Source organism: Salvia splendens, chromosome 12 (assembly GCF_004379255.2).
Source record: "Salvia splendens isolate huo1 chromosome 12, SspV2, whole genome shotgun sequence".
NCBI lineage: Eukaryota > Viridiplantae > Streptophyta > Magnoliopsida > Lamiales > Lamiaceae > Salvia > Salvia splendens.
In genome coordinates, this window is record NC_056043.1 from 1,543,845 (window position 1) to 1,556,046 (window position 12,202).

The 12,202-nt window shown below is 37.1% G+C and overlaps 1 protein-coding gene across 2 annotated transcripts; it reads left to right on the plus strand.

The window, feature by feature from the left end:
- Positions 1-220: 220 nt before the first annotated feature.
- On the plus strand, positions 221-4,406 carry LOC121757269. 2 transcript variants are annotated; one of them, XM_042152796.1, is made up of 4 exons: positions 221-2,133; positions 2,522-2,631; positions 3,134-3,237; positions 3,804-4,406. In XM_042152796.1, the coding sequence occupies exons 1-4, from the start codon at positions 1,746-1,748 to the stop codon at positions 3,883-3,885; spliced, it is 684 nt and encodes a 227-aa protein (XP_042008730.1). In that variant the 5' UTR covers positions 221-1,745; the 3' UTR covers positions 3,886-4,406. The 2 variants fall into 2 exon arrangements, with proteins under 2 accessions (XP_042008730.1, XP_042008731.1); XM_042152797.1 differs by having other exon boundaries at positions 221-2,049.
- The last annotated feature ends 7,796 nt before the right edge of the window (positions 4,407-12,202 follow it).

Genomic DNA, 12,202 nt, shown 5'->3' on the forward strand with positions numbered 1-12,202 from the left:
AAATAATGAAAAGATATGAGAAGATAAGAGGTTTCGCTATTCATACATAAATAACAAAATCATGAAATTACACTCCACATAATGAAGAAATTCCACGATTTAATGTCACATTTCATGAATTTTGAGCTAAAATTTGTAAGCATACCTCTTACCTGAAAAGTATCAAATCTCCAGCCAACTCAATCGGGAACGGACAATGAAGCCCAACTCAATTGGCAAGACGAGAACATCTTCGCAGTACCCTGTTTCAATAACATCATTCATCAGCACAGACAACACCGAACATCAAAATCATGTTTCATTTCATCAAACAAAAAAGATGCATATGAATATCAAGACATGCTCTATCTCAGGCATCAATCTTAAATCCCTCTATCGAAATCCTACTAAATCTCGGGCCTGATGGAGATTGGCCATCGAAGGGGATCCATTCTTCCACGACGATGGTCTGATGCATGGCAGGTGGCATCAAGATCACTCCCAATCGCATTGTCGTTGGCATTTGTTTCAACTACAAACGCCTTGCTGATTTGGTAAACCAACACCTCATTGCTCACCATAGACTCTTCTATTCGTTAAAACCAATTCGACCACCATTTTTTCACTAGCTCTGACGAACTATGGTTTTTGATTGAAGCATCTTAAAAATTGTCCGGTTTCTAGCCTTCTGACTCAGATGCTCATCTTTAGCTCGACACGAAGATGCTGCAAGACCACTCTGAATCCCATTGTCGATGGCATTTGTTTCAACTACAAACCACTGCTGATTTGGTAAACCAACACTTAAATCCCGTTCAACTACCCTTTCGTCACTGGCTCTGTGTGATCAGATGAACTACGAATTTGATTCTCTCAATATTGACGCGCTGAGCATCTGAAAGCCTTTCCACATGCAGAACGCTGGATGACGAACCTCAAAGCTCAACACAAAAATGTGTCTTTTTCCCACTTTCTGACTCAGATGATCGATTTCAGCTCGAAACAAAGTAGCTGCAATGCCAAAATTGCCAAGCTATAGGTAACTCCAAGCCACATAAAGTTCTATCAGTCTTTCGCTGTATCATAGTACACGAAAACAGTATGTTCAGTTCACCACATTCCTCTCATCTTCTCCAAATCATCCAAATCAACAACCAAACCAGTGCCACAGAATCAGAGAATACAACAGGGTTATCATCTTGCATTAGCTCCAAACATCACATATCGAATTTAAGATAGTCGAAACAACAAATTAACATAAATCCTAATAATCACAATGCATCTTAGCAAGCTTTCTGTGCTTACTGTTTATGTTATTCAAAATATAATCAACAAGGAATCTCAATAAGATCACAAAATTTTGCTCAAAGTAATCAATGCAAATGTGTAATCGAAGTCTAAACACATTATTTTTTCAATTAAACCCTAACTTAATCAAACCGCACATTTTCTCATAAACCTAATCGTTGTTGCAGAGTAAAATCAAACGAAATCTCACCGGAATCTCGAATTCCCCAATTATGTTTTACAGAACAAGGCCCAATTACTCTTTACAGAACAAAGGCCCAATTATGCTTTATTCATTGCCCAACAAAGAAACCAATCTCTCTCACTCCCTCACTATTCACGCCTGAGAATTCGCCGGCGACGGCAGCAACAGCGGCGCCGAAGCATATTATGCTGTTTGTCTTCTCTTAGCCATGAACGATTGATGATTTACAATACTCTGCATCTGGACGCTATTTCTCACCTTAAATCAGAATAAAATGGATGCTAAAGCATTGGCGAAATCGAAAAGAGCTCATTCACTGCATCATAAGAAGAAGCATCATTCACAGCAAGGGTTAAAGGCGTCTTCACCTTCAGCTGGTTCAGATTTTAAGCAGGCTAGTGAACGACCTGCAAAATCCGAAGGTCAGCAAGCTAAGGAGAGAACTTCACAATTTCAAAGCTCGAGAGAAATTCCTTCGAATTGGAATCGCTATGGTGATGCTGATTTCGGTTTGGCATCTGAAAACGCTCGGGAAATCTCAAGTCAGCTGACTGAGTTTGTGATGCCGAAAAGTAAAGGTGCAGACTATGCTCACATGATTTCAGAGGCTCAATTGGATTATTCTTCAGATCTTGTGCCTTTGTTCGATGATTTTATCGGCGGTATATCATTGATGCTTGAATTTATTTTGGCAATTAGGCTTAGTGATTGAATTTAGTATGGTAAAAGTTCATCTGTTTGTTGTGTATTGGCTGTTTAGACTGATAACTGTGAAGTTTAATTGCATTCATAACCATATTTTGAATTGAAACTTCATACTTTAATCCCAAGGAAGCTTGGTAGCATCAATGTGGCAAGGAACCAGGGCTTTAGGCTATCTTTTCAAGGAAGAATTTCGTAGTACAATGCTGTGTCGTGTGTACGTTTCTAGAACGAGGCATCGTTGTGGACATAACTGTGTTTCATGAGTCTAGTGATAAACACTATAGCATCACAGATATGACTACTTTTTGAAGATATTAGCAGGTGATTGATAAAAACATATTTAAGACTTTATGCAGGACTTTGGTTCGATGCTTGCTGCCAAGGGGCAAAGCATGCTCTCGTGGATTGCTGATGATAGTTTCGAGTTTGAAGGCAATGCAAGCATCACTCCGCAGGTGATTTTCTTTTGACTCGAACTGGTGAGCTAGTAGGTTAATAGATGAGAGCATCGTTTCTTATATGGAGTAACCGTCAAATTTGTTCTTTTGCACCAGTTCAAGGCAGGATCGTAGAATTAAATCAACTAGCTGACACACAATATGAATTCTCATATGTAATCCATAGCAATAGTAGTTTTATAGTCGCCTTTGTCATGACCCCTTAAGATCTATCGCTTAGAAGCGTGTTTTTTTTCTTGTTTGTTCAAGAACACTTATTGGTTTAAGACTGATGAGAACATATCGGATTTGAGTAAACTATTCAGTATGTATGACATACTATATCTACCAAAAATAATGAATATCCCCTAATCCAGTTATCAGCCCGTGAAGATTCCCATTTGGCTATGAGAACATTTGATCTCAGTCTTCCATACAGATCATTTGTTTCTTTTCTTTGGTTGCTATACTTGTGGTGCTTTCATTGTATAGTTTTCTTACTGTTGTCTTAACTATGCAGGCACCGTTTCTTTCCCTTAATCTAGATGCCCTTGCCGAACAACTTGCAAAACAAAGCTGTCGGAGAGGTTATATCTACAATCAGACCTTTTACCCCTGGATCTGGTATCATGATTTCGTTTTTTTTTCCGTTCTCTGCTCATTCTTTGTTCCCCTTGTTTGCACATTTCGAAAATGCTACGATTGTATCATGAATGAGTTGCATGTGCGCAGTTTATATATCTTGTGAATCATAATAATTCTTGATAAACTCGGATTCCATGAACCACCACCATGCCTTGCCAATGAAATGTTTATCCATCTTCGTTGCAGTCCATGTTTCCATTCACCTTAGCAGCCTGGAAACAGAACTCTTCTTTCCTAGATCCTTATGAAACCAGTTCTCGTTATGGTGATCTAAATGCATTCAAGAGCATAGTTTGTCTTCAGTTGTCTGGTCGATTAACTTGCTCTTTCTCAGTTATCAAGACATTCACTTCTAAATTTGTACGGTATCTGATTGCATAATTCATCTACTGATCAACTTCGTGCAAATATAACACTCGCTAGACTGCATCGACATTCCTCGTTATATCTTGACCTGTCTGTATTGACTCTTTCTTTGTTACTGCTATAACTGGAAAGTTTCATGTTTGTATCTTTACCAAAGTTCATCAATACAATTTTTACAGTTGGACGAGGCACGTGGCGAAGACAAACAAGCTCCTCAAACTGCTACATCGACTTCATCCCTCAGTAACGATCATTCAGTAACCGCTACTGGAGATCTCCTCGTTCAAACCTCCAAAGAAGAACCGAATCCTTCAAAGAAAAACACGGATCAGATCTTGCAGCCGCAAGCAACTAACAGAAGTAATTCCACTTCTGGGAAGCCATCCAAATTCGAGGAAACTGCTGCAGAAGCAGAACTCGACGAGCTTCTGAATTCATTCAGTGATACTGCAGTTCCCAGGGAACAAAGAATCCCGTTGTCTGGAGATGCTGTTGATATTCTTCGGGAGGAAACATCGTGGATCGTATCATCAAATGCAAACATTGAATCTGTGTCATCAAGTAAGAATCCAATTTCTAAATCTGGAATTGTGGATGATTTTGGTTCATGGTTAGATACAATTTAAATTTACTTAAATTGCAATCAAGTAGGGCTGTCTTTGTTGTAACGATAAAGTCATAAAACTGTGCTACCACATTATGACTCGTCACACAAGGTTATTTTAGTAGTAATTTTTTGTAAAAATAGTAAATTATAGGAGTATTTAGTATCGATAAAGAAAAGCCACAAGAATAAAGATATAGAGATGAAAATCAGATATTTAATGCAGACACATACACTTATTTTGATCGATGAAGACATGTACACGTGAAAAGTCTGGAATTCTATTTTATTTAATTGAATATTCAAAAAATATAGTATTAGAGTATAGTTTTTTCAAGAAATAAAACACTGTCCAAAACGCTACAAAAGGACAATGACACAAGAAAACAGAAATAAAATGCAACAAAATGCTTCCTCCGTCCCTGAAAATTTATCACTTATTTCCATTTTCGTTCTTCTCTAAAATTGTCACATTTCACTTTTATCATTTTTGCTAGTGGATCTCACATTCCACTAACTCATTTTTATTCACATTTTATTATAAAACTAATATATAAAAGTAGGATCCACATGCCATTAACTTTTTCAACTCACTTTCTATTACATTTCTTAAAATCTGTGCCGTGTCAAATGGTGACAAATTATAAGCTATAATAAATTACCCATCAGTCAAACGAACTAAAAGAAAGAAAATGGCACAAAGATTGAACACATAAACAGGTAACTAGCGCAGGGTATTCGGTCGGTTCGGTTCTAACCGAACCGAATACCCGGTTAACCGAAATCAAAAGGAACCGAAATTGAAGCACCGAACCGAAACCGAATTTGCCTCGGTTCGGTTCGGTTCCTAACCGAACTAGGTCGGTTCGGTCCCGGTTAACCGAACTGGAACCGAAATTCAAAAAAAGGTGATATTTGTCGACCAGAAACATAAAAACAAACAAAATTACTCCATAAAAAAGGAATTAGCAGATGATACGTGCCCGCAGTTATTGGCGGATAAGATCCGTTGGTAAATTGTGCTGATTGTAAACACCAGAGTCCAGAAATGCACCGACTACTTTTTCCCATTTCCGCTGGTAAATCAACATTAGCAACAAAAATAGTTAAGCTATACAATGAGTAAAAGGAAAAACCTTTCTGCTTAACTCTACGTTCATCAAAACTTCTTTGTGTCACCATTTTCCAGATGATTTTTTATTTTTATTCTGCTGAGGTAGGACCAAAACAGCAAATCTAGTTAGATGCTTGTTGTAATAGTTTCTCCATTTCTTTTCTCAGTTTCTGGTTTGAAAGAATGAAATCTAAGTTATGATATTTTTTAATAATAAATAAAAGAATAATCATAATAGCTTTAAAGGAGTAATTCGGTTCAAATCGGTTAGAACCGATTGGAACCGACCCGAACCGATAACCGAGTAGACGCCTTAATTTTGGAACCGAACTGAACCGATAACCGAATTTGTCGGTTATCGGTTAACCGAGAAGTGTGTTATTCGGTTCGGTCATCGGTTAACCGACTAACCGATGACCGAATTACCTGCCCTACAGGTAACATATGAATAATAGGGTAATCACGAAAGCAAGAAACAGAAAATCGACAAAGATAAACAAGAACTAAATCAGTGACCTCGACTACATTAAATTTTTAAAAATATAATTAAATGCGTAATATATCTCGCAGCTACTAGCAAAATAAATGGGTATTACTGAGATTTAAATACATTAATTTTCAGTTATGATAGGGGCACTTTACTACTTAAATCACCATGTGACATTTTAATTTTAATTTTTTATAGACGAAGAAATACATAAGACATTTAATGCAATAGGGAAGTTGCATAAACATTTAATCACCCAAATATAGGACCACACTATCATATTTCCTCTGTGAAACGCATTTAACTTTACAAACCTACAATTGATATGAAATTGCTGATCACTGTAAATGTTAGTAGTACTATTTATTCAGCACAAAGTTTTTTTATTAATATTGATAATAATATATCATAATAATTTAAACCATTTATTCAGCATATTTTTAATATGTAAAATAGTTAAAACGTCACGGTTGATTTGGGTTTAACTATTTCAAGATTAGTCAAATAAATAAGAGGGAAAAATGAATAGTAATCTATCATTAGGCCATCCACAGTTGGGTAGACGATAGCACGCCAGATGCATCGGGCGCTATCGTCCGCCACTGTGGCTCCGCGGACGACGAACGATGCGTCGTCCGCGCCCGACGCTTAGTCCGCGGACGATAGGGCATCGTCCGCCCACTGTGGGTGACGCAGACGATGGCGCAGACGATGCAACGTGTTTTTATTTTTTTTAATTTTTTAAATTCAAAATTTGTCTATTTAAACCTCGATTGTCATTCCATTTTTCATACGAACATTTCTCGCATCAGTTCTCTCTTCTCTCACATCTCTCCAAATCTCACAAGCCAAAATGAACCACGACGACGACCGGAGTTCCTCGGAAGACGGTAGTCCGACCTTGACTCGAGCCTTAAATGCAGCCGTGCACGACGCAATGGCGGAATGCTTACCCATAATGCAACGCGAGGAGGCGGCGGCGGCGGAGCAGATCCCCACGCCTATTCGACGTCGGACGTATGCCCGACGCGAACACGCCGCAGCTCACGAACGTCTATTTGCAGACTATTTTTCCCCGTAACCGTTGTCGCTGAGTTTGCGTATTTTTTTGTAATCCGTATTGTAATGTATTAATTTTATAAATGAAATAAAAGTTTTTCCCAAATTTTGTAGTTATTTAAATATTCAAATAGAAGAAAATGCTTAGGGCGCGTCTTAGGGCGCCCCACTGCATGTGGAAGAGCAGGAGGATAAAATGCTGATGTGGCGGTGCATAAGGCGGGCTTTAGGGCGCGCCTTAGGATGCCCCAGTGTGGATAGCCTTATGAAACGTGACAGCTGATTTGGGTTTACATTAAATTTTTTGGGTGTAAAGTCTTAAGTACACAATAAATTCTTTCCAGTACGGCGTCGTATATTTAATTTACATTGATTAAAATCTTATCTATGTTAGGTAATTATCAATAGACCTACACGTATTCAATGATGTTGCTTGCAAATTTTAGGAATAAAGACAAATTTAGTATATGGCCTTTATTCACAATTTATATTTTGGTACTGCAATCTCTAACCACATTCTCATTGTTAACAAAATGAACCTTTTTGTTTGTGTGATGGTCATGACTCGTAGAGGGCACTGTATAGACACAGAAATCGAACCCAATCTATTATAAAAGGCAACATATTCATGTGTGAAGCAATCAAGCAATAGTGGTTTTGGTATAAATACTTTAATAAATTAATTGAGATGCTTATAAATGGGATTTTTTGGGATAATATTAATATGCAAGAATGGAAAAGACATATGTACATATTTCAAGTATCTGACATATATATACATATCTGCATGATTATGAAAAGAAACAAACAAAAGGAGGTAAGTAATAGGACTTCCTATATTTGGTTTGAATATTCAAACAAAATTAAGCAAATTTAATTATATACTGTATTATATATATGTGTAATATTTTATACACTAGTTAATTAAGAAACATAAAACTTAGACACTTATAGGGTATGAACTCATTTAAATTTGAATTGAAGTCTCAACAACTCAATAAAACTAAGTTATATTTTGAATTGAATTCTCAACAACTCAATAAAACTAAGTTATAATCGTGAAAGAGGAGTTGTGATAATGATATGATCCTTATTAAGCCGGAGACTATAAACAAGAAGTCTCGGAAGGCAGAATCCCGTCGACAACTCAAGCTTTAAACAAACTACTAAAATAAAACAGAAAGAAGCATAAATTCATATATTCATTTATTCGTTCAATGAAAGAAATAACAATGACACCTATTTATAATGCTAAATACCCTAACTTAAGGAAAAAGAAAATATCCTAAACATATATGGAAAACATATGAAAAATCACTAATTAACTAATTAATAAAGATATTGAGATCTTCATATAGATATACACGTATCAAGTTGTTAGAATGCATTGATCAATCACACCTTCACACCACATAATTCATCAGAAAACTGGTGCAGCATAAACAAAAGCTAATATCGTATCGTTGGTCCATGGATTTCGTCGTCAAACTCCATTAATCGGCCCAACAACCCATGTCAGTTCCACTTCAGACAGTTCCACCCGCCGCAACCCTTCTCGTTGTTAGTACTATTTATTTTTGGATCGGGAATGATGTTTCAACAACAAATCCGAGCTTGTTACTAAAGTTTCCATGTTTCGTTTATGGACACAAATAATGCAATTGTTTTATAAATTTACAAAATCATATTTAGTTTAATAGTCACATAGTTTTTCCCTACATAATTTTTCCCTTATGTAGGATTTGAATTTGTTGTATTTTGTGTAAAGACGAGGACATTTTTGCAAGGATAATAAATTTTAAAATTGTTAAAAATTGATGTCAAAAGGTTGAAGGTTGGTGCTAGCCTGAAACGAACTACTACATCGAAAATTTTTGATCACGAGTTCCGTTTTCTAGATCCGTTAGTTAACAATCATGGATAATCTACACATATGCAAGAAATAATTAATTAATCTATCCGTATAAGTATAACTATAGTAAATTTAGAAAGTTGAATATATAAATTTCCGTAATAAATTACTAATAAATTAAGTCATGTAAAGCGTGACCCTACTACCATCACTTCGTTTACTGACACACACAAATCGTGTTTATTCATAATTATTGACTCCAGAATTTTATACAATTCTTAATTTTCAAAATATAAATTTTTAAACTAAAATTAGATTGTCACGAATTTTTTTTTATTAAAATTTTGTCTAAAATGATTATTTTTGTTGATTATTCAAAAAACGTGGTATGTGATTTTTCAAAAATATATTTTTTGGCTTTAAATTAAATCATTTATGGTATTATAATTAATGCTGAGATACACCGTACACGTATATTATCCACGATCTTCAACATTTAATAAATGACCAACCTATTAAAAGACTTAGAAAGTGACTTTATATGACATTAATTTTGATAAATAAATGCATTTTTACCCTTTTTTTATAGGCCATTGTTTGTTGTAGTTGCATTTATAACCCACAAGTGGATAACTCATTGGAACTTACTTCTTTTGAGCTCTGTAAGACAACTCTTTTTTTTTTTTTTTTTAAGACAACTTTTTCAGTTGTAAATATAGTAAATACCATTGAACTAACATTGTGAATCGAATTTAAATGATACATAAATGCAACCATCCAATCAATCTAAATACCTACTTTTACAAAAGAAAATTAATTATATATACTCTCTTTATTCCGCTAAAAGTGTCTCAATTCTTTTGGACGTTGATATTCGAAAAAAAATTATTAGAGTATAAAATGCATTAGAGGAGTTAGATATGATAAGTCAAGATAGGATATGTTTTATGATTATATTTGGAGTATATAATTTTTTGATAGGTTGCCTGTTTTATAATTTTATTATTATAGTATGATAAATGTTTTGGGCTGATGTTGTTTCAAGGGTCCATCAGAAATTGTAACTTGTAAATTAAACATATGTAATTTATTTAAAAATTATTTTCTTGACCTAACTTGCAAAGTAAACAAGTCCTAAAATTAACTACAAAAATGGTCTCTAATTGTATATGATCTATATTTGTAGAACTTTATGAACATAAATTACATTCAAGGTATCTGAACATAACTTTTACTCCATCCTTGCCCCATTATGTCCCAATTTTCCATTTTGGTATGTCCTTTATTAATTGTCCCAATTTACTTTTACTACTTTTAGTAATGCACTTTACACTAAGCTAACTCAATTCCATTAAATTTTTTTAAAAACTAAAATATAAAAGTAGGACTCACATAACTTTTTCAACTCACTTTATTTTTTAAAACTCGCGCCGAGTCAAAGTGGGACACATACTGAGGGACGAAGGGTGAGGTACTTTTCCACTTTTTTATTCTCATTTTGCTCTTTTCTGCCTCAAGGACACAATTGACCTTTTCCCTTTAGGGTATCTACAATAGGGGCGGCGCGCCGTCCGCCCCGGAGTCGCCGCAGCCGCGCCTGCCTATTGTGCAGGAAATGTCCGCCCCGGCTTAGCCGGGTGAGAGGCCGCAGAAAGGCCATCGCCGAGTATTCGGCGAGGACGCAGCGGGGTGGGGAGCGGCGCGGCGCGGCGATCTACTGTGCGGCGATGACGCCGCGACGGTGGACAATTTATTTATTTTTTTTGTTTTTTTAAAATTTATTTTAATTGCTTATAAATACACCCCATTCCCCTCATTATTTTCATACAATTTCAACTATTTGTTCGTATTTTGTCTCTCTAAAATTTGTGAATTCCATTGCTATTAAAAAAATGGATGATTTGTGGAATGACGCGTGAGATTATCTGATTCAAGAGGTGCAGAGGGAAGCCGACGAGGAGGATGCGGCGGAGGCGGCGGAATTGGCAGCGGCGGTGCTCCCTCGTGCGATTCATCATCGTCGGATAATCCCACGAGACTATACCGGAGCGCACCAGCGGCTGATGGCAGACTACTTTGGCAATAACCCCCGTTACCCACCAGAGCTTTTCCGTCGGCGTTTCAGAATGTCGCAACAGCTCTTCACCCATATAGCGAAGACATTGGCGGTGCGGTACAGGTGCTTTACCCTCCGGAGTGATTGCATTGTCCGGATCGGGCTGTCTACTTTTCAGAAATGCACCGCTGCGATTAGGCAGCTTGCCTATGCCGGACCGACTGATATGTTCGACGAATACCTACAGATGGGTGAGACGACTAGCCTAGAGGTGCTCCGGTAGTTTTGTAAGGCCATCCGGGAAATCTTTGGTCTGGAGTTCCTACGAAAGCCAACCTCTGATGAGTGCCAGAGACTGCAAGATATGCACGGTTCGATGCACGGTTTCCCAGGGATGATAGGCAGCATCGATTGCATGCACTGGGAGTGGAAAAATTGCCCGGTGGCGTGGAAAGTCCAGTTCACTGCTGGTTTCAAAAGCAAAAGCAAACATCCATCGATGATTCTGGAAGCCGTTGCTAACTACCATTTGCGGATCTGGCATGCGTATTTTGGTGTTGCAGGTTCGAACAACGACATCAACGTTCTGCAGACATCGCCTCTCTTCAATGATGAGTGCCAGGATGGGGGTCCAGAAATCAGATTCGTAGCCAACGGCATGCAGTACCACAGGGGATACTATTTGACAGATGGAATATACCCTCGTTGGTCCGTATTCGTCAAGACAGTTCGCCAACCGGTTGGAGCGAAGAAACAATATTTTGCGCGAAAACAAGAGGCTGCTAGGAAGGATGTTGAGCGAGCTTTTGGTGTGCTCCAAGCGCGATGTACCATTATACGGTGCCCGGTACGAGTTTGACACGAATATGATGTCGCGAATATTATATTAGCATGTATCATATTGCACAATATGCTAATAGAAGATGAATGATTTGTTGCAGAGCGCTGGACACCGGAAGATGGTGCAAGTACAAGTCACGGTGTTGCCTCCGCGCCGATACAGATGAGTGTACCTCGTAGTAATGAATATCTGCTCCAACGTTTCACTGATATGTGCAGGAGCACAGTACATACCCAACTCCAGGCCGATTTGATTGAAGAGGTCTAGGCACGTAGGGGAGGGGGCGCAGCGTGAAGAACATGTGTGATTTTCCATAGATGAAATTTTCGTTGTATAATTTTCCCCTTACTTTAATACGATGAAAATTTAGTTTTCAATTTTAATTTATTTAATATGCCGTTTTTTTTTCTGATTATGTATAGTCCGATAATTTTAATCTTCATTGAATTAAAATATACAAAGAATAAAATAAAGTGAAATGTGGCAAAAAAAAGTGTCCACTACTGCTGTGAAAACTTTTTTTTTGAATATGAACAAATCAAAAGTGGCTGATGACAAAAAAAAA